General features: G+C 48.7%; 2 protein-coding genes across 3 annotated transcripts; both read left to right on the top strand.

The window, feature by feature from the left end:
- The first annotated feature begins 3,946 nt into the window (after positions 1–3,946).
- On the top strand, positions 3,947–21,458 carry LOC120918994 (E3 ubiquitin-protein ligase TRIM39-like). 2 transcript variants are annotated; one of them, XM_040330925.1, is made up of 2 exons: positions 3,947–4,328; positions 19,544–21,458. In XM_040330925.1, the coding sequence occupies exon 2, from the start codon at positions 19,550–19,552 to the stop codon at positions 21,092–21,094; it is 1,545 nt and encodes a 514-aa protein (XP_040186859.1). In that variant the 5' UTR covers positions 3,947–4,328; positions 19,544–19,549; the 3' UTR covers positions 21,095–21,458. The 2 variants fall into 2 exon arrangements, with proteins under 2 accessions (XP_040186859.1, XP_040186860.1); XM_040330926.1 differs by lacking the exon at positions 3,947–4,328 and adding an exon at positions 19,094–19,438.
- LOC120918382 (E3 ubiquitin/ISG15 ligase TRIM25-like) lies at positions 4,433–5,977 on the top strand. Its single transcript, XM_040329926.1, has one exon. It carries the CDS (start codon positions 4,433–4,435, stop codon positions 5,975–5,977), a length of 1,545 nt encoding a protein of 514 aa, XP_040185860.1.
- Positions 21,459–22,506: the final 1,048 nt, after the last annotated feature.

Genomic DNA, 22,506 nt, shown 5'->3' with positions numbered 1-22,506 from the left:
TCCTCCACAATACTCAGCCAGCTTCGGCTTCTCACTCTGATTCTCCACCTCAGAGATGGTGAATCAGAAAGTGAGAATTCTGTCACAGATCGCCAGTGAGGTGCTGAGATCACACCTTCATAAACTGCTTTCCGTTTCTGTGACAGTCAGTTAGAGATTCGCACTGTGCTGAGGTAATCGGTGGAGAACATGTTCTCAGCTGATTACCTCCGCTTCATAAACTGTGTATGACCTGAGATCAGCGGTGAGAATCGGGATCGCCGCTGATCTCACTTTCATAAAAGGACACCTTAGACTTGACAGGCTGTGAGGCGTAAAAAAAAAAATATGTCCCCGGTTTTCATTTTAAAAATCTGGTCACCTTACCATAGATAGATGTTTTCCTCTCCCAGAAAGCGGGGGGGATTCGTCATTGAGAGCGGGGGAGGGCTTGTCTGTCATAATGCACAGGCACTTCTGTGGACTGCCCAGGGGTCCTAGGTGCATGGGGCGCCTTTGAGGTTTCCTCCCAGCAGGTTCAAAAAAAAATTAACTGTTCTCCTCACTTTGGCTGTTTCTGTGTTTTGCACAGGTGAGTTCTATTATGTGTCTCTCTGTGTCTGCAATGCTCTCTCTCCCTCATACACACATCACTCCTCAATCCTCCCCATACACAGATCAATCCCCCCCCCATACACAGATCACTCCTCAATCCCCCCCCCCCCCCCAATACACAGAACACTCCTCAATCCTCCCCCCCCCAATACACAGATCACCCCGCAATCCCCCCATACACACATCACCCCTCATTCCCCCCATACACAGAGCACTCCTCCCCATACACAGATCACCCCTCATTCCCCCCCCATACACAGATCAATCCTCCCCATACACAGATCACCCCTCATTCCCCCCCCCCATACCCAGATCAATCCTCCCCATACACAGATCACCCCTCATTCCCCCCCCCCCATACACAGATCACTCCACAATCCCCCCATACACAGATCACCCCCCATTCCCCCGTACACAGATCACCCCTCATTCCCCCCATACACAGATCACCCCTCATTCCCCCCATACACAGAGCACTCCTCAATCCCCTCATACACACATCACCCCTCATTCCCCCCATACACAGAGCACTCCCCATTCCCCCGTACACAGATCACCCCTCATTCCCCCCATACACAGAGCACTCCCCATTCCCCCCATACACAGAGCACTCCCCATTCCCCCCATACACAGATCACCCCTCATTCCCCCCATACACAGATCACCCCTCATTCCCCCCATACACAGAGCACTCCTCAATCCCCCCATACACAGATCACCCCCCATTCCCCCGTACACAGATCACCCCTCATTCCCCCCATACACACATCACCCCTCATTCCCCCCATACACAGAGCACTCCCCATTCCCCCGTACACACATCACCCCTCATTCCCCTCCCCCCCCATTACACAGATCACCCCTCATTCCCCCCATACACAGAGCACTCCCCATTCCCCCCATACACACATCACCCCTCATTCCCCTCCCCCCCCATTACACAGATCACCCCTCATTCCCCCCATACACACATCACCCCTCAATCCCCCCCCCCCATTACACAGATCAATCCTCCCCATACACACATCACCCCTCAACCCCCCCCCCCCATTACACAGATCAATCCTCCCCATACACACATCACCCCTCAACCCCCCCCATTACACAGATCAATCCCCCCCATACACAGATCACCCCTTAACCCCCCCCCCCATTACACAGATCAATCCTCCCCATACACACATCACCCCTTAACCCCCCCCATTACACAGATCAATCCCCCCCATACACAGATCACCCCTCAATTCCCCATACACAGATCACCCCTCAATTCCCCCCTATACACAGATCACCCCTCAACCCCCCATACAGAGATCACCCCTCAATTCCCCCCTTGGGCCAGTTTACACCACATGCAGTCCAGTGCGTTTTTTTTTTTCCTGCATCAAAAACGCATGGAAAGTAGGTTATATGGTTTTCAATGGCATCGTTTACACCAGTGCTTGCAGTTCCAGTGCACTCCAGAGAAAAAAAAAGTAGAACATGCTGCATTTTACCTGCACTGCAACGCTGTAAAACGCACTGGAACGCACCTAAATGCACCAAAAACGCACTGGAACACACTTGTCCTTATCTATGGTTAATATAAAAGAAGGGTGAAAAAAAAGCACTGGACTGCATTAAAAATGTACCAAAAATGCACTGGAACGCATCAAAAACGCGCAAAAAAAAAACACAGCTGGAAACATCCGGATTGCGTTTTTATGGTGTAAACTGGCCCCCGTTTCTGCCATGTGATTGGCTGATTAGCAATTTGTGTTTCCGAGCAATTGAACAGGTGTACCTAATAAAGTGGCCGGTGATTATAGACTGCACCTGCCCTACAGCTGCACTACGGACCAGTTCACATCATAGAAACGCAATCCGAATGCGTTCCAGGTGTTTTTTTGTTTTTTTTTTGCATGCGCGTTTTTGACGCGTTCCAGTGCGTTTTTAATGCAGTCCAGTGCTTTTTTTTCACCCCTCTTTTTTTTATTAACCTTAGATAAGGACAAGTGTGTTCCAGTGCCTTTTTGTTGCGTTCCAGTGCGATTTTGATGCATTTTACAGCGTTCCAGTACAGTCTAGTGCAGCATGTTCTACTTTTTTTTTTTTGGAACTGGAACGCACTGGAACTGCAAGCACTGGTGTGAACTATGCCATTGAAAACCATATAACCTACTTTCCATGCGTCTTTGATGCAGAAAAAAAAAACCCCACTGGACTGCATGTGGTGTGAATTGCACTTAGGCCCAGATTCTGAAAGGACTTACGACGGCGCAGCGCCATGTACGCCGTCGTAAGTCCGAATCCGACCCGTCGTATCTATGCGCCTGATTCTTAGAATCAGTTATGCATAGATATCCATTAGATCCGACAGGCGTAAGTCTCTTACGCCGTCGGATCTTAACTGCATTTTTTTTTTTTTGACCGCTAGGTGGCGCTTCCGTCGAATTCCGCGTCGAGTATGCAAATTAGCTAGATACGCGAATTCCCGAACGTACGCACGGCCGACGCAGTAAAGTTACGCCGTTTACGTTAGGCTTTTCCCGGCGTATAGTTACCCCTGCTATATGGTGGCGTAAGTGCGGCGTACCAATGTTAAGTATGGCGTCGTTCCCGCGTCGAAATTTGAAAAAGTTACGTCGTTTGCGTAAGTCGTCCGTGAATGGGGCTGGACGTCATTTACGTTCACGTCGAAACCAATGACGTCCTTGCGGCGTACTTTGGAGCAATGCACACTGGGAAATTCCACAGACGGCGCATGCGCCGTTCCGCAAAAACGTCAATCGCGTCGGGTCACAGTAGTTTTACATAAAACACGCCCCCCTGATCCAAATTCGAATTAGGCGGGCTTACGCCGGCCGATTTACGCTACGCCGCCGCAACTTACGGAGCAAGTGCTTTGAGAATACAGCACTTGCCCGTCTAAGTTGCGGAGGCGTAACGTAAATCGGATACGTTACGCCGCCGCAGAAATACGCCGCTGACTGAGAATCTGGCCCTTAGACTTTAAAATAAATAGGGAAAAAAAATGTGCATTTATTTTATTTTATTTTTTTATTTTTGTGCACAAAGAGCCTTCAAAGCATTGCACCCATGATCGGGGTAGGGTGGCGGGTGGTACGATGTCTGCCTCCTGCCAACTCTTTCTATCTGCAGGGGGTTTCAGTTGGAAAGCTGTAGAAAGTATCCACGTGCTGCCAGCGTGCTGATGCGCATTCCTGAACCTTGCATCCAATTTAAATTGCAGTTCTGAGCCCTGGCCACACCCGCTCTTTGCTTTTTTCTCCCCGGGAGGGGGTGGGGGGATGTTGGCACTCTGACCTATTTCCCTGAGAAACAAAGCTTCCGGTTTAAATAGAATGTCACTGTCCCTTTAATTCCTAGACTGTGCTCTGCACCTTTAACTCCCTCTGTGGGCGGGGACGGCGGTCACATGGCCAGGAAGACCAAACGGTTTCTGACTGCAGAGAGGAGAGCGGGGATCATTGTTTGAAATCAACTGAAGTTGACGGTTCTTGTGCTGCCTCTGAACAAAGAGAGAGATCTGAGGACGGCAACGAGAGCGGTGAGATCGTTGTTTGAACGGATGCAAAGAGACGTATCATTCGGAGGGGCCTGCTGACGTCTTCTAGACCTTGGGGGTGTGCTAAATTTATCAACAGCTGCTGGAAAAGCCCGATCGGATCTGCCAACTGTCCTTCAGACCTTTTGAGATCTTGGAGTGTGTGCCCGGACTGGTTCTTTGAAAGGTGAGCTGGACAAGCGAAGCTCTGCTGACCCTTCTATAGATTGTTCCTTCCGTCTTGATTAACAAAAAATTAGGCAAGTTTGAGTTCCTCTCCGGCCGGCTACAATGGCGTCTGCTGATCTGATAGAGGAGCTGAGCTGCTCCATCTGCCTGAGCATCTATACGGATCCGGTAACGCTGAGATGTGGACACAACTACTGCCGGGAATGTATTGACCACGTGCTGGACACTCAGAAGGCGGCCGGACTTTATATCTGTCCGGAGTGCCGAGAGGAGTTCAAGGAGCGACCTTCACTGTTTAGCGCAAGAGCTCTACGCAACATAGCGGAGAAGTTCCTAATTTCTCAGCCCGTTCCGGAAGATACCGGAATCTATTGTACTGAATGTGTGGACTCTCCTGTACCGGCTATAAAGTCCTGCCTGCTCTGCGAAACTTCTCTATGTGCCAAACATTTGAGAGACCATGCCAAGTCACCAGAACACGTCTTTACCGACCCCATCATCTACCCGGGGAACAGAAAATGCTCCTTCCATAAAAAGGCCGTGGAGTATTACTGCCCCAAGGAAAGGGTTTGTTTCTGTGTTTACTGTATGGCTGTTGGGCTACACAAAGGACACCCGGTGGAGAAACTGGATAAGGCCTCCGAGAAGAAGAAGGAGAAGCTGAGGAAAGATCTGGAGATATTGACCTCAAAGAAAGCATGGGCTGAGAAAGAAGTCCGGAGTCTGAAGAAACGCAAGACAGACTTAGAAGATAAAGCAGACGATATAATGGAGACCGTCACCGCCATGTTCCAAGATATCGGGAAAGATCTGGAAGAACTTGAGAAGAGAGTCCTGAGTGAGATTTCCAAGGAGAAGGAGATGATCTCAGAGTCCGTGTCCAATCTGATCCAACAGCTGGAGAAGCAGAAGGACGAGCTGTCCAGGAAGATGAGTCAAATCGAGGAATTGTGTAAAACCGCCGACCCAATTCTCGTCCTGAAGGATCAGAACTCCAATGAGGAGGAGGATATCTACCAAACCAAAGAGGAGGACAATATAGACACAAAGATTCCAAGTGAAGACGATTTCCATGAGCATTCCATCACGGCCAAATTACACGAATTATCCGACTTTATCAAAGATTTTCAAATCGGTACTCTGCAATCCGGTATTTTACTCGATGAGGAAACCGCGTCCAATTATATACAGGTTTCGAAGGATTTGAGAACGGCGTCTTTGTCGGCGGTAAAGTTATTTCGCCCGGAAAGTCCCAGAAGATTCAAGAACTATCAGGTTCTAAGCAAGAGAGTTTTTTCTTCGGGGCAGCACTCCTGGGAGGTGGACACCAGTAATTCGAATAGCTGGAGAGTCGGGTTGTGTTATCCGACGATGGACAAGAGATCGTATATCGGGGATAATAAGTCTTCCTGGTGTTTGCAAAAGGAATATAAGTATAATATTATGCATGTGAGCAAATGTATACCGTTCATTCCCAAACCCACCAGCTATAAATTCCAGATCTGTCTGGATTATGAGGCCGGTCAGATCTCCTTTTATGAGCTGAACGACCCGATCCGACACCTCCACACCTTCAACACCACCTTCACCAAGCCCCTCCATCTTGTGATCTGTATTTGGAATGGATCGATGACCATTACTAACTAAGAATGTATTGTGCTGCATGTTTCGTCCGATGACGTTAGTGAGTTTTATCCCAATTCTAGTATTTTGGTATTTGGCAAATGGTGGATAGTTTAAAGGTTGTAAAGGTTTGCTTTTTATTTTCTAAATAGGTTCTTTTAAGCTAGAGCATTGTTGGTTCAATTCCTGTTTCCTTCCATTTCCCTTCTAAATGTTTTATTTTTTTGTCTGAATTTCTCACTTTCTGTTTCTCCTCAGTAAGCTTTCCCCCATCATCCGAGCCGTTCTGGCTGGGGGTTAGTCAGCGTGCTCGCCCCCTCCCTTGGGATTACATCCCTGCGGGGAGATGCGCTGACTAACCCCCAGCCAGAACGGCTCAGATGATGGGGGCAAGCTTACTGAGCGTCTCCCCGCAGGGATGTAGTCCCAGGGGAGGGGGGCAAGCACGCTGACTAACCCCCAGTCAGAACGGCTCAGATGATGGGGGCAAGCTTACTGAGCGTCTCCCCGCAGGGATGTAGTCACAAGGGAGGGGGCGAGCACGCGGACTAACCCTCAGCCAAAATGGCTCGGATGGTGGGGGCAAGCTTACTGAGCGTCTCTCCACAGGGATGTAGTCCCAAGAGAGGGGGGGCGAGCATGCTGACTAACCCTCAGCCAGAACGGCTCGGGTGATGGGGTCAAGCTTACTGAGTGTCTCTCCACAGGGATGTAGTCCCAAGAGAGGGGGGGCGAGCACGCGGACTAACCCTCAGCCAAAATGGCTCGGATGGTGGGGGCAAGCTTACTGAGCGTCTCTCCACAGGGATGTAGTCCACAGGGAGGGGGCAAGCACGCTGACTAACCCCCAGCCAGAACGGCTCGGATAATGGGGGCAAGCTTACTGAGCGTCTCTCTGCAGGGATGTAGTCCCAAGGGAGGGGGCGAGCATGCTGACTAACCCTCAGCCAGAACGGCTCGGATATTAGGGGCAAGCTTACTGAGCGTCTCCCCGCAGGGATGTAGTCTGAAGGGAGGGGGCGAGCATGCTGACTAACCCCCAGCCAGAACGGCTCGGATGATGGGGGCAAGCTTACTGAGCGTCTCCCCGCAGGGATGTAGTCCACAGGGAGGGGGCGAGCACGCTGACCAACCCCCAGCCAGAACGACTCGGATGATGGGGGCAACTTACTAAGGAGGAACAGGAAGTGAGAATTTCGGACAAAGAAAAAAAAACATTTAGAAGGGAAATGGAAGGAAAAGGTAAGTGAACCAACAATGCACTAGCTTAAAGGAACCTATTTAGAAAATAAAAAAACAAACCTTTACAACCCCGTTAAGTTGATGTTGGTATCTTATCCTTCTTAGGGATGTCAATTGTGAATTTTTTTTACAAGGGGCTCCCCTGCTTCTGTTAAATTCCTAATGTATACTATTGAACCTCTGATTACGAGAATAATCTGTTCCAGGAGTATGCTCGTAATCCAAAGCACTCGCATATCAAAGCGAGTTTCCCCATTGAAGTCAATGAAAACGAAAATAATTTGTTCCGCATTGACTTCAATGGCATGCAATACCGCAATGCGGCCAGAGGTGGGGGGGCGCCAAAGAGCCTCGGGAACAGCCGGAAAGACCCGAGAACAGCTCGGCTGACCTCGGGAACGTAGTATTTCCATGTCTTTCCAAATGGCGCCGATCGGCTGGGATCTGCGCCATTCCCGCGCCCCCACCTCAGGCCAAACGCGGTACTGCACACCGCTGTGGCTTGAATCCTGCTCGTTTTGCGAGACAACACTCGCAAACCGAGTCAGGACTTTTAAGAATACAGCGCTCGTATTGCGAAAGGCTCGTTAATCGCGTTACTCGCAATCCGAGGTTCCACTGTATTTTGGTATTTGGCAAATGGTGGATAGATTAAGTTGATGTCGGTATCTTATCCTTTTCAGGGATGTCAATTGTGAAATTTTTACAAGGGACTCTCCTGCTTCTGTTAAATTCCCAATGTATTCTACATTACAGGGAATGCTTTGGAGGGAGAAGGACAACCATTGTTTTTGTTTCAGGAAGAATGAGACTCCAAAGTTAGGCAGGCCAATGGCCATACACCGTTCCAATCTCGGCCAGTTCAGCAGGATCCAGGCCAAGATTTGAACCATGTATGGCATGGGTGCTCAACCTGTGGCCCTCCAGCTGTCGCAGAACTACAAGTCCCATGAGACATTGCAAGGCTGACAGTTACAAGAATGCCTTCCAATAGCAGAGGCAAGACGGGACTTGTAGTTCTGCAACAGCTGGAGGGCCACATGTGCAGCACCCATGATGTATGGGCAGGTTGAATGCATACAGTCCCAATCTCGGCCAGTTCAGCAGGAACTGGCCAAGATTTGAACCATGTACGGGCAGGTTGAATGCACACAGTTGATTGAGCGATCGACTTCGGTACAACCAGCCTGCCCGGTTTTACTTGCGAGTATCGCTAGAGGCTGCTGTAGCCACTAACAATAACTACTGATTTCTCCCAGCGGGGATGGCCTCCTATGCCGGGAGAAGACAATGGCTCGGCGGGAGGGATTTCCACATCAACACTGTCTGTGTTTGATGGGGGAATCGCGTGAATTTCTTTACTACAACCCGTGGCTGGCCTAAATGGGGACAGAACCAAAATGGTGAAAAAATCCTAACACTGAAGTCAGGGCTGGCCTCGGGGCGGGTGGACGACGACACACCATACACATGTAGGGGGCCCGGGTGCTATAGGGCAATGGTCCTCAGGGCCCACTAACAGGTCAGGTTTTAAGTATTACCTTGGGGGAGATGCAGACTAGAATACTGCAATCACTGAGCAGCAAATGATATCACCTGTCATGTATTTCAGATATCTTGAAAACCTGGCCTGTTAGTGGGCCCTGAGGACAGGGTTGATGACCACTGCTCTAGGGAATAGCACTCAGTGTGTGTGTCTATATATCAGTGTTATTCCCTATATAGAACACTGATATCTGAGTGGCACTCAGTGTACAGATATCAGTGTTAGGCTGGGTTCACACTACGGTTTTCCCGTCCGTCAGCCGCATACGATTTCAGTATTGAAAACGTACGGGCCCGGACGGGAAAACGTATAGATAGAGAATGCATTGCAAATCGTATGCACTCAGATGCATCCGGGTGCGTACGATTTGCTGGCAAAACGTTTTTTAAACGTCCGCAAAACCGTGTTCAACCACGGTTTTGCGGTCGTTTTTAAAACAGTATGGCAACCGCATACGTTTTCCTTTAACATTAATGTCAATGGAAAACGTACATATGTGCGGTGCCATACGTTCCCGTCCGTTTCAGCCGCATACGTTTTTTCATATAAATCGTATGCGGCTGACGGACGGGAAAACCGTAGTGTGAACCCAGCCTTATACAGGGTTGGATTGACCATTCGGGTGTCAGGGGGTCTGATTTAGAGGTAGGTAGGTGTCAGGGGTCTTATACAGAGGAGGGTAGGTCTCAAGGGGTGTTCCATAGAGGTAGATAGGGGTCAGGGGTCTTATATAGAGGTAGGCAGATGTCAGGGGATCCTTTTTATAGGGGGTGGGAAGTGTCAGGGGGTCCTTTATAGAGGGTGGGAAGTGTCAGGGGGTCCTTTATAGAGGGTGGGAAGTGTCAGGGGGTCCTTAATAGAGGGTGGGAAGTGTCAGGGGGTCCTTAATAGAGGGTGGGAAGTGTCAGGGGGTCCTTAATAGAGGGTGGGAAGTGTCAGGGGGTCCTTAATAGAGGGTGGGAAGTGTCAGGGGGTCCTTTATAGAGGGTGGGAAGTGTCAGGGGGTCCTTTATAGAGGATGAGAAGTGTCAGGGGGTCCTTTATAGAGGGTGAGAAGTGTAAGGGGGTCCTTTATAGAGGGTGGGAAGAGTCAGGGGGTCCTTTATAGAGTTCGGTGGGTATTTAGAGATTTTATATAGAGATAAGTACGTTACTAGAGTCCTTATACAGGGGTAGGTAGCTGCGAGGGGGGTCTTATGTTAAAGTCAGTAGGTTTCAGGGGGTCTTTATATAGAAATTGTTAGGTGTCCAGGGGTCTTGTGCTGGGGGGGTCTTATATAGAGGTCAATGGGTGTCAGGGGGTCCTATATAGAGGCTGGTAGGTGTCCAGGGGTCTTATATAGAGGTCGGTAGGTGCACTAATAACTTGGAATACACTTTTTCATATATTAAGTTGTAAGAGTGTTAAAATAGAGTTGGGTGCACTGAAGGACTCGGTGGGATGGCCAGTGGGTAGACTCAGTTAGGGGGCCCTGGGAATGTTGGTGGTCCAACCCGGGTGGGTGGGGCTGTGTAAGGGGCCCCAAAATTTCTGATGGCTGCCCTGACTGGAGTCTTTGAGAGATACAGACAGACTCCATGATGGTGAGATCAGGGCTCTGCGGGGGGCCAAACCATCAATTCCAGAACTCCTTGTTCTTAAAGCGGAGCTGCTGACTTTTAAAATAAGGACACTTACTTGTCCAGTGCGCTCGCGATGTCGGCACCCTGAAGCCGATCTACCACTCGGCTCTCGGATGCTGCCACCGCCGCCATCTTCGGTAAGGGAATCGGGAAGTGAAGCCTTGGCGCTTCACTTCCTGGTTCCCTACTGCACATGCACGAGTCGCGCTGTTCAATCTGAATGGTCCCTGCCGTCTTCTGGGACCTGTGTGTTTCCCAGGAGGACAGCGGGAAGGGGGGGGGGGGGCGTTGGACGTGGCGTAGATACCCGCAGATAATGCGGCTAGTATCTGCCTGTATTTTTTCCAGCATGGAGGACACCACTGATCCTGACCAAATTGCCAACTCCATTTGCAGAAATGCAGCCCCAAATATGCAAGGCACCTCCACCATGCTTCACAGTTGACACTGCAGACACTCATCGTTGTAAATATTTCAGATTAATCATTTCAGAGCACCTGCTGACGTTTTTCTGCATCCCAGTTTATGTGTTTTAATTTGTATGCCTTGTTTTTAAGTCCTATGCATGAAAACTTAGTACCCTACATATTTTTTTTTTTCTTGGTCAGGGAAAAATGTACACGTCGGCTCTATTCTATACAGTGGAACCTTGGTTAACGAGCGTTTTGAATAACGAGCAACTTTAAAGAAAAGAAAATCCTGACTCGGTTTGCGAGTGTTGTCTCGCAAACGATTGAAGCCAATGGGGTGTGCAGTACCGCATTTGGCCAGAGGTGCGGGGGCGCCGGTGAAACTCGGAACAGTTCTGCCAAGCTGTCCCAGAATATTTCAGAGGCTCTCCGGCGCGCCCCCCCACCTCTGGCCACATGCGGTATTGCATGCAATAGAAGTCAATGTGGAACGAATTATCTTCATTTCCATTGACTTCTATGGGGAAACTTGCTTTGATATGCAAGTGCTTTGGTTTAAAAGTATTCTCCTGGAACGGATTATTCTCGCAATCCAAGGTTCCACTGTAATCTTATTTGTAATTTTTGTTTTTGATTTATGACTTTGTTGCATGTCAAGTACTGTAACCTCCATCGACCAATCGTCATTCATCTTGTATTGTACCAACAGGCTCTAACCTGGTAAGAGGAGATTTGATTGGATGATGGAGGTTGTGGAAATTGAAATATTTGCCTTGCTCTGAAAATGTTGGTTATGCATCTTAATATGAAAGCTTGCTTAAGATTAACAAAGATTTTCATTTATACTACGAACATGTATCTGTCATGTTATTATTAAGGTGATGGGTCATTGTAAAAAATAAAATTTTAGTTTTGTGTGATTTTTTTTGTTTTTTCATCATTGCAATGAGTACCTGTCATGTATACACAGTGAGGTCGGATGTATAGGGGAATGCGCATAGGTGTGCGCAGCCTATTGCATTAGGGTGTGCACCCCCAAAGCTCAAACACACGCTACCGATCACTCACGATCTTCATTCTAAAAGGGAAGGGGCCAGTAAATTACATATTTACTGGCCCCTTCCCCCCCACTCATTCTAAAACATCCCCACAGCAACAGCTGGCGGGAGAGGAGGGAAGCCAGAAGCGCTGTAGGGAGAAGGGGAGGAGCCAGGGCAGTAGGGGGAATTTTTGCTGCACAGGGTGATTAGGGTGTGCCTTGGCGCCCCCCCTTTTCCTAACGCCTATGGGAATGTGTCTGCATTAGGGTTGCCACCTTTTCTTCAAGCCAAACCCAAACACTTCAGTGGCCTGGAACACCTTTTGGGTGCCCCAAGGAAAGTAGTAATGTGGTGCGCATCGCGCGCTGCATCGAAAAGTGGGTGTGGTCTGACATCATTGCGCTGCCCCCTAGTGATGACGAACCTGCTCCTAGAAAGCCTCCACCAGCTCCTGGATGGCAACAGATTTGCGTGCGACTATCTTGGTTACTTGGCGAGCTACAGCCCAGTTTGAATAATGTGTACAGGGTTTCAGTCCACCTGACACGTGATTTCAATCCCGGACTGTCCAGGTGAATCCCAGGCTGTCCGGGTGATTCCCGGACTGGTGGAAACCCTAGTCTGCATGGATATAGGAAAGTAAGAGCTGCAAGCAGTATACCTTCCCAGCTACTTAACTGTCCGTATGCCAATTAATATGGACTCCAGTTTCAGATTCAAGTACAATTTTGTCATTAAGACCCAAATTTATTATATAAACCAGATGGTAATGACTGTATTATTGGCCAATATACAGTGGAACCTCGGATTGCAAGTAACGCGGTTAACGAACGTTGCGCAATACAAGCGCTGTATTTTTTAGAATCCTAACTCTGTGTTGTCGCAAATGAGCAGGATTCAAGCCAAAGCTGTGTGCAGTACCGTGTTTGGCCTGAGGTGGGGGGGGGGTGGGGCGTTCGGAGCAGTTCGGACTTGATCAGAAAGATTCGGAAATACGCAGTTCCCGAGCCTTTCCGAGGTTTGCTGAGGTCGTATGTTCCCGAGGCTTTCCAACTCCCCCCACCTCTTGCCGCATGCGGTATTGCATGCCATTGAAGTCAATGCGGAACAAATTATTTTTGTTTCCATTGACTTCTATGGGGAAATTCACTTTGATATGCGAGTACTTTGGATTACGAGTATTCTCCTGGAACGGATTATACTCGCAATCCGAGATTCCACTGTATATTGAAGTATTCAGTATCTGCTGACTATTTTATTTGTGCATTCCTTATAATGGTGACCCTTCAATGTTATGCTCAGGAAAGAAAATGCAATTGTATTCAAACAATACAGGCCATAGATTATACAATTTTCTTTCCTTCCACCACAGTGCAAGGAAAGAAAATGGCTAAATTCCGCCATCAACATAACCACTGTTGATAGGGGAATCCCTCCCGCATTGCTATTGTGTTCTGCTGGCAGGGAGCCGTCCCTGCCGGCAGAACACAATAGTCACTGATGGCGGCTATAGTCACCAGCAGTGATTGCATGCAAAAAACCCAACAGGCTGGTTGTGCTAAAGTCGATGAATCTACTATGTAACTATAGATAAGCACCTGAAGGACCATGATATGCAGGGATATACAAGGTAATACAGTGGAACCTCGGAGTACTTGCATATCAAAGCGAATTTCCCCATTGAAGTCAATGGAAACAAAGATAATTTGTTCTGCATTGACTTCAATGGCATGCAATGCCGCATGCGGCCAGAGGGGGGGGGGGCGCCAGAGAAGCCTCGGAAACGTCCGAAAAGGCCTGAGGACACCTCGGCAAATCTCGGAAAGATTTTGTTCCCGAGGTTAGCCGAGCTGTCCTCCCATTTCCGTGCATTTCTGAACAGCGCCGATCGGCTCTGGCGCCCACCTGCACACCTCTTTGGCCTGAATCCTGCTCGTTCTGTGAGACAACACTCGCAAACCGAATTACGACATACAGCAGCATGGAGGGGGACACGGAGGGAGAGACAGCAGCATGGAAGGGGACATGGAGGGAGACAGCAGCATGGAGGGGAACACAGAGAGAGACAGCGGCATGGAGGGGGACACGGAGAGAGAGACAGCAGCATGGAGGGGGACACGGAGAGAGAGACAGCGGCATGGAGGGGGACACGGAGAGAGAGACAGCGGCATGGAGGGGGACACAGAGAGAGACAGCAGCATGGAGGGGGACACGGAGGGAGAGACAGCGGCATGAAGGGGGACACGGAGGGAGAGACAGCGGCATGGAGGGGGACACGGAGGGAGAGACAGCGGCATGGAGGGGGACACGGAGGAAGAGACAGCGGCATGGAGGGGGACACGGAGGGAGAGACAGCGGCATGGAGGGGGACACGGAGAGAGATAGCGGCATGGAGGGGGACACGGAGAGAGACAGCGGCATGGAGGGAGAGACAGCGGCATGGAGGGGGACACGGAGGGAGAGACAGCGGCATGGAGGGGGACACGGAGGGAGAGACAGCGGCATGGAGGGGTACACGGAGGGAGAGACAGCAGCATGGAAGGGGACACGGAGGGAGACAGCAGCATGGAGGGGGACACGGAGGGAGAGAGACAGCAGCATGGAGGGGGACAAGGAGGGAGAGACAGTGGCATGGAGGGGAACATGTATGCTCCTTGCAGTTTTTCTAACGGGAAAACTGCCCAGAACCTGCTCTCTTTTTCCCGCCGGGATTCCCGGACAACTTTTTCCCGGCGGAAAACCCGGCCGTGTGTACAAGAAAACTGTCAGTTTTTGCCAGCTTTCCCGTCGGAAAAACTCAGATGGAGCATACACACGGCCGGGATTCCCGGCCAAAAGCTCTCATCTGAGTTTTCCCGTTGGAAAACCCGCTCGTGTGTAGTAGAGCAGTTTCTCAATTTTCCCGTCTGGACTTCCGACGGACCTTGACTCGCCGGGAATCCCGACCGTGTGTACAGGGCATTATGCCGTGTACACACAACCGTTTTTAATGTTATGGAAAAAAAATGACGTTTTTCTCTACGTGATTCTTGTCAAGCCTGCCTTGCCTACACACGATCGTGAAAAAAAAAATGCTCGAGCAAAGCGCGGTGACGTACAACACGTACGACGGCACTATAAAGGGGAAGTTCCATTCGAATTTCACGACGTGAAAAACGCTGAGGAAAAAATAGAGCAGGTTCAAAATTTTTAATGGCCATTTTTCTCGTCTAGAAAAATGCTCTGGAGCCGACACACGATCGTTTTAAAAAAAAAATAAAAAATTATTCTCGTCATGTGTACGCGTACGGTCGTGTGTACACGGCATTAGAGTAAAAATCTGCTGTCCATTTGCCAGGTTCCTATATGTAGGTCTCTCACCTATACATTATTTCTGGTGGCTGGCACCACTGGTGTAGTGGCATTTTTTTTCCACCAACATGATACCAATGCTGGGGCATTTTTGTTACCTCCAGTGACACCACTGATAAAGGGCATTCAAAGAGTGGTGCTGATGTCCCCCTCGCTTACTGAAGACTCCCACCGCTGCTACATGTGGAAGAGAAAAAGGACCTCCGAGTATCATCTGAGCAGCCAGAAGATTTCTGGATTTAAGGTACTGTATGTAGCTCTGTACTGGGGAGGTCGAGCACCCATTCACATCAGTGCGATTTGACAGGTTCAAATCGCACCCTATTGTCGGCAATGGAGCTGTTCAAATCGGAGCAATGCCGACTTTGCACAGATTTGAAAAAAAGGCTTCTGCACTGTTTTTTGTGATTTTAAGTGCAGCTTGCATGGACGTCTGTGCATGAAGTTGCACAGATGTCAGCCAAGTCGCACCTGAATTCACACTAAACTGTGGCTTTGAAATTGTGCAATTTCAGCCCCTTTCACACCAGTGGACCTGAAAAACGGACAGCCAGACTTGATCGGACCACCCATTGTTCTCTAATCCGATTCGGCCTGCTAAAAACAGATGAATGGGCATCCATTCCCCAGTCATCCGGCGGATCGGAAGACAATCAGTTGGAAACGGGCAGGCAGTCCATTTCCATCTGACCGCCCCATAGAGAACAGCGATCTGTGTCCATGTCTGCTCTACATTGTGGAGCGAACACAGACTCTCATCTGCCTGCTCAGCGGGGATCAGTGTAAAGATCCCCCCTGCTGGGCAGGTGGATCCGCTCGTACAGATTCCGCTCCGTCTGAAATGGGCCTTCAAGTGAAGCCGCACGATTTTAAGGTTGGATTCAGTGTGAATGGGGGCTGAGGGAAATGCTCTGTACTGTAGGGTAGGTTTGGCCTGTGTGTTACCCACTACTGAGCCCTGCACCCTGTGTGATACACATGCCTTCACCCGGCACAATATGCACTTCTGGGCCCTGCACCCTGTGCAATGCACACACCTGTTCCCTGTGTGACACACATTCTGGAGCTCTGCACCTAGTGCAATAAACACTACACTGCCGCGTACACACGATCGGAATTTCCGACAAGAAAAGTTCGATGTGAGCTTTTGGTCGGAAATTTCCGACCATGCGTAGGCTGCATCTGACTTTTTTTTTCTTTCGCAATTTCCAACAACAAAAGTTTGAAAGCTTGTTCTCGATTTTTCCGACAAGAAAAGTTCTTGTCGGAAATTCCGAATGTCTGTATGCAATTCCGAGGCACAAAAAAAAACACATGCTCGGAATCAAGCAGAAGAGCCAAACTGCCTATTGAACTTCATTGATCTCAGCTCGTCGTACGTCACCGCGTTCTTGATGGTCGGAATTTGGTGTGACCGTGTGTATGCAACACAAGTTTGAGCCAACATTCCGTCGGAAAAAAATCAACGGTTTTCTTGACGGATTTTCCAATCTTGTGTACGCAGCATTAGTGAGTGAATAACTTGTATAGCGCTACACATGCGAACTAAATCGCCTCAAGGCACTTTTTCCTTTTTACAGGAACCGGATCTGTTTTTGCTCAGCAGCAGGAGATCTGTCTGCTGATCCCCTGCTGAGCTGAGCAGGATGGCCGCTTGACAGGTCGGTGTCCACTCCACTTTCACATAGCAGACGCGGACACAGACACAGCCTGCACTGCTTTATGGGTAGCCAGATGTGGACAGGCTGGCTGTTCGCTCACACCCGACTGCCCTCCAATCCAATCTGGCCAGAAGGAGTGTAACAGATCCCTTCAAACTATTTTGAAGGGGACCCATGCAGGCTGTGTCCGGATCGGATCTGGTATTGTGTTTTTTTTTTTGGTATTTATTGGTAGAACTTGGATAAGAGAAGGGATTAGTGGGATACTCCAACTTGAACTATGTACAGATGAGGACAACTCTCACTTGACCCCATTAAATTGATCCGGATAGCAGATTCACTGCAATGGTTATGCTATAGCTGTGTGGGAAGATAAGTCCTTTGGTTGCTCAGGAAGCAGACTCAATGCACACTTTTCTTCCGGACACTCGCTAGTATTCCTATTAGCTGACACCCGCCCACTGACTTCACTAGCCTGAAGGGATGGCCCTCACAGAACAGGCCTCTGAACGCAGGTCGGTATTCACTGTAGCCAGAAGTAGATCCTTCTAGATGCGTCTCCCTCCTAGTCAGTGTTACAGGACATCAGGGTTACAGCTTCCTCTGTTGACAACCTGAGGCCACATGGCAGCCGGAACAGGGAAGGGGCAGTAGCCCCCTCTCTCCAGGACCCTGCTCTCCAGCCGAGACCCCGAGCATATGTGTCCTAGGCATATATACAGTCACCCAGCATGCCTTAGGCACCTGCTTCTGCCAATGGCCAGGGCTGTAACTACGCCTATCCTCCCATTTTTCAGGTTTCCTCCCACTGTCCAATACGCCTCATCCTATTGGACCAGTGTGAAACAGGCAGACAACATTAGCAGCATCTGAGCACAATGAGCAGACCCTATCAATGGATCACTGCTCTCTGGTAGGCAGAGAACACCTAAATTTACCTAATAACCTCCCTGGTATGCAGGGAAACCCAAAACTATGCTCACTAATTAGTACCTACCTAAGAGGGTGCTACAGGTGTAATATGCAACTCCAATACCTGACCACATCCTCAAACTACGGCCCGCGGGCCGCATCCGGCCCCTCCAGTGTGATTTACCTGGCTCACGGACTGCCCCTTTAACATTGCAGCAATCAATCCCCCTCCCCTCTGCTACCTTTATCACACAATGAGAAACATGACAGGTCCGGACAAAGGGCGGGGCCTTTTGAGTTAAGAAGCGGGTGATTGGTTACTAGGCAGCGGGACCATCTCAGCAATTAATTACTTGCATTTCACTTGCAAGGTCCCGGACCTGCCCTGCTTTACATCTTGTGTGATTAAGTTAGCAGCGGGGGGGGGGGGGTTCTGTGATATTATAGAAAGGGCGGCAGTGTAATATCGATGGGGGGAGTCTGTGATGGGGGAGTCTTTTATGTGATGGGGGGCAGGGCCGATCCGCCCTATAGGCTCACTATGCAAGCCGCTTAGGGCCCCCGCAAAGCCGCGGAGGGCCCCCCAATTTACCAGAGGCTCCGGCCCCTCACCACGCTTCTCAACTCTCTGGCTGCATGGGACAAGAGGTAAAAACCCCCCCCCCCGCTTCTCACTTTAATGTAAGATGTAATTTCCGACAGCAGAACAGCCCCCCCCCCCCCGCTTCTCAACTTTAATCTTTAATGTGACATGTCACTGTCGGCAGCGCCCCCCCCCCCCCCCCCCTGGAGTCTGTTATAGGGCATCTGTGATTGGGGGGAGTCTGTGATGGGGGAGTCTGTTATGCGGATCTGTGATTGGGGGGAGACTGTGATGGGGGAAATCTTATAGGGGATCTGTGATGGGGGAAGTCTGTTATGGGGGGCGTCTGTTACGGGGGGGGCTTTGTGATGGAGAGGAGTTTGTGTTGGGGGGCTTTGTGATGGGGGGGGGGTCTGTTATGGGGGGATTTGTGATGAATGACCTAATATGGGGGCTTTTTGATGGGGGGAATCTGTGGTGGAGAGGTTCTGTGATGGGGAGGGGGATCTGTGATGAGGGGAGTCTGTGAAATACTAATACATTTATGTTGATTAAAATTGTTTTTTATTTTAAATATTAAATTGTTTTTCCTGTTTCTTTCGCACTACAAATAAGATGTGTGCATAGGAATTTGTTCATATTTTTTTAAACTATAGTCCCCCCCAACAGTCTGAGGAACCGTGAACTGGCCCCCTGTTTAGAAAGTTTGAGGACCCTTGCGGTAGTATGTCATTCTCATAGACACTGCTCTGTAGCTTTAATTATCTCTGTGGGTGGGGCAGTGGTCACATGACCAGGAAGTCCAACTATTTCTGACGGCAGAGAGGAAAGTTGGATCATTATTGGAAAGCAAAGTTGATGATTCAGCTCTGCAGAGTCTCTGAGCAAAAATATATTTCGGAAAGAAGACAATGAATAATACTAAAATCGGTGAGATCGTTATTTGAACTGATACAAAGGACATTATCATTTGAAAACTTGCAGGCGTGTTCAACCTTGGAATGTGTTAAATCCACCCAGAGCTGCTACAATGTAACAAAGATCAGAGATCTGCAAACTGTGTGTGAAATCTTGGAACATTTGAGATCTTGGAGTGTGTGGACTGCTTCTTTGAAAGGTGAGTTGGACAAGTGGCATTTTGGTGACTCTTCCTGTATATTATTTTACACGTCTTGTTTAAAAGAAATTGAACAAACTTTCACTTTCATTTCTCCTCTTGCAGGCTACAATGGCGTCTGCTGATCTGAGAGACGAGCTGAGCTGCTCCATCTGTCTGAACATTTATAAAGATCCGGTAACTCTGAGATGTGGACACAACTTCTGCCAGGAATGTATTGACCGTGTGCTGGACACTCAGAAGGCGTCTGGACTTTATACCTGTCCGGAGTGCAGAGAGGAGTTCAAGGAGCGACCTGTACTGTCTAGCGCTAGAGCTCTACGCAACATAGCGGAGATGTTTTTTATTTCTCAGTCTGATGAAAAAGAGACAGGGATTTATTGTACTTACTGTGTGGATTCTCCCGTACCCGCTATAAAATCCTGCCTGCTCTGTGAAAATTCTCTATGTGGCAAACATCTGAAAGTCCATGCCAAGTCACCAGAACATGTCTTATCCGATCCCACCAACTCCCCGGGGAACAGAAAATGCTCCATCCATAAAAAGATTGTGGAGTATTTCTGCACCGAGGAAAGGGTTTGTATCTGTGTTTACTGTATTGCTGTTGGAGAACACAAAGGACACCCGGTGGAGTCGCTGGATGAGGCCTCTGAGAAGAAGAAGGAGAAGCTGAGGAAAGATCTGGAGATGATGACCTCAAAAAAAGCATGGGCTGAGAAACAAGTCCAGAGTCTGGAGGAACGCAAGACAGACGTACAAGAAAAAGCAGCCGATGTAATAGAGAGAGTCACTGCCCTGTTCAGAGATATCAGGAGAGAGCTGGAAGAAGTTGAGAAGAGAGTCCTGAGTGAGGTCTCCATGGAGGAGAAGAAGATCTCACAATCTCTGTCCAATCTAATCCAACATCTGGAGATACAGAAGGACGAGTTGTCCAGGAAGATGAGTCACATCGAGGAATTGTGTAAAACCGCCGACCCAATGACCGTCCTGAAGGATCAGAACTCCGATAGAGAGGAGATCTGTCATACCGAGCAGGAGGATAATATGGATGCAATGATTCCGAGGGAAGGTGATTTTTATGAGAATTCCATCACAGAGAAATTACAGAAATTATCTGACTTAATAAAAGATTTTCCCCTCTGTATACAGAAACCAGAAGGAGTTTTACTTGATGAGGAAACAGCCGCTCATAATATAAAGATTTCAGAGGATTTGAAAACTGCATCTTTGTCAGCAGTAACATTAAATCGTCCAGAAGGTCCCCAACGATTTAAGAACGGTCAGGTTCTAAGCAAGAGAAGTTTTTCTTCAGGGCGGCATTCCTGGGAGGTGGACACGAGTAATTCCATTGGATGGAGAGTCGGATTGTGTTATCCCAGTATGGACAGGAAATCGTATGTTGGGAATTATAAGTATTCCTGGTGTATAAGAAGGAATTATAATGATTATAATTATGTGTATGAATGTCAATGTATACCATTTCCCCACAAACCAACCAGCCATAAATTCAGGATCTGTCTGGATTATGAAGCCGGGAAGATCTCCTTTTATGAGCTGAGCGACCCCATCAGACACCTCCACACCTTCACCACCACCTTCACCGAGCCCCTCCATCTTGTGATCTATATTTGGAATGGATCTATGACTATTACCTAGTAGAATGATATTTTTGTGTACATTTTATCTCATTCTGTGCAGTGAGTGACGGTTTTATTGGTAGACCCAAATCTCATAGTTCAGTGTTTAGTGGATTCTCGGGTGTTAAAACCCATTTTGGTTTCTTGTCTTTCTCTGGGATTTCAGTGGTGAAATCTTTTCATGAGGCTACTATTCTGTTAAATGTCTAATGTATTGAATATAATGTATTATGGTGGGAATATCACAGCACTGGAGTCCTTTGAAAGCTATAAAATGCCAGAAAGTGCCTCAGCCCACCAGACTCCAGGAAGAATTCTTGTAGCTTAAAGCGGTTGTATAGTCCCATACATTTTTTTTTTTTTAGTCACCTGTAAGGCAAAAGGCATAATGAGCTTGTATGCACCGCATACTAGCTCACTATGAAATACTTACCTTAGAACGAGGCATCGGTAACCTACCTGGTCCATGCCGAGGTAGCTGACATGCTGCCTTGGCGTGTCTTCCGGGTATCGCGGCTCCAGCGCTGTGAGTAGCTGGAGCCGCGATGTCGTCACTCCCACGCATGTGCGCGGGAGACTTCTTTCTGGCAAGGTCCGGCATCTGCCAGGCCTTCAGCTGAGAATCCCCTGTGCTTTTACCTACAGGCTTACCTGTAGGTAAAAGTGGTGTAACGGTGTTTACAACCACTTTAACAAGTGCGACAAACTGATACAGCTTGCAAGGTCTTCCTCTACTTTTTACACCACACACACACATCTTGTTTAGTACAAAAGAACAAATTTAGTGAAAAAGAGAAATTTTGCAAAAGTGGGTGTGATTTTGTCTATACAGGGGGTCCCTGACTTACGAACGCCGAAGTTGCGAACATCTTCTACTTACGAACCGGGCGCTGCAGGGACCCTCTGCCATTTTCCGCAGACCGTCTGCTGTTCTGCGCATGCGCGGCCAGGCGGAGCCTCCGGAAATGTCCGTAATTGGCCGCGCATGTGCAGAATGGCATTCGAAGGAACATCGGAAATGTCCGTAATTGCCGGTCTGCGCATGCGCGGCCGACTTACGAACATTTCCGATCTACAAACAGGAGGAAAGTCCCTTGTATAGGGAACTTCTACATTTTTTATTTCTGGACCAAGGAGGAAGTTGGGGACAGTGCTGGAGCAAGGAGAGGGTTATATGACTCGCCGATCATTATTTTTTTTTTTTTATTTGTATGTGGGGGGAGAAGGACCCAGTGGGGGGGGAAAAAAACACTAACGTGGAGTTCTACTTTCTGACAATGGGCAGGAGAGAGGACCCATATGGAAGGAAAAAAACAAGCTGGAGCTCTGCTTCGTCAATATAAATATGAAAAATTACATAAATTATAGATATAAAATAGGTAAAAAGATTTTTTCCTAAAACTACTCCAGTTTTCTTTTAAAAAGTGACTT

Source organism: Rana temporaria, chromosome 12 (assembly GCF_905171775.1).
Source record: "Rana temporaria chromosome 12, aRanTem1.1, whole genome shotgun sequence".
Classification (NCBI taxonomy): Eukaryota; Metazoa; Chordata; class Amphibia; order Anura; family Ranidae; genus Rana; species Rana temporaria.
This window is presented reverse-complemented; position numbering and strand designations above follow the sequence as displayed.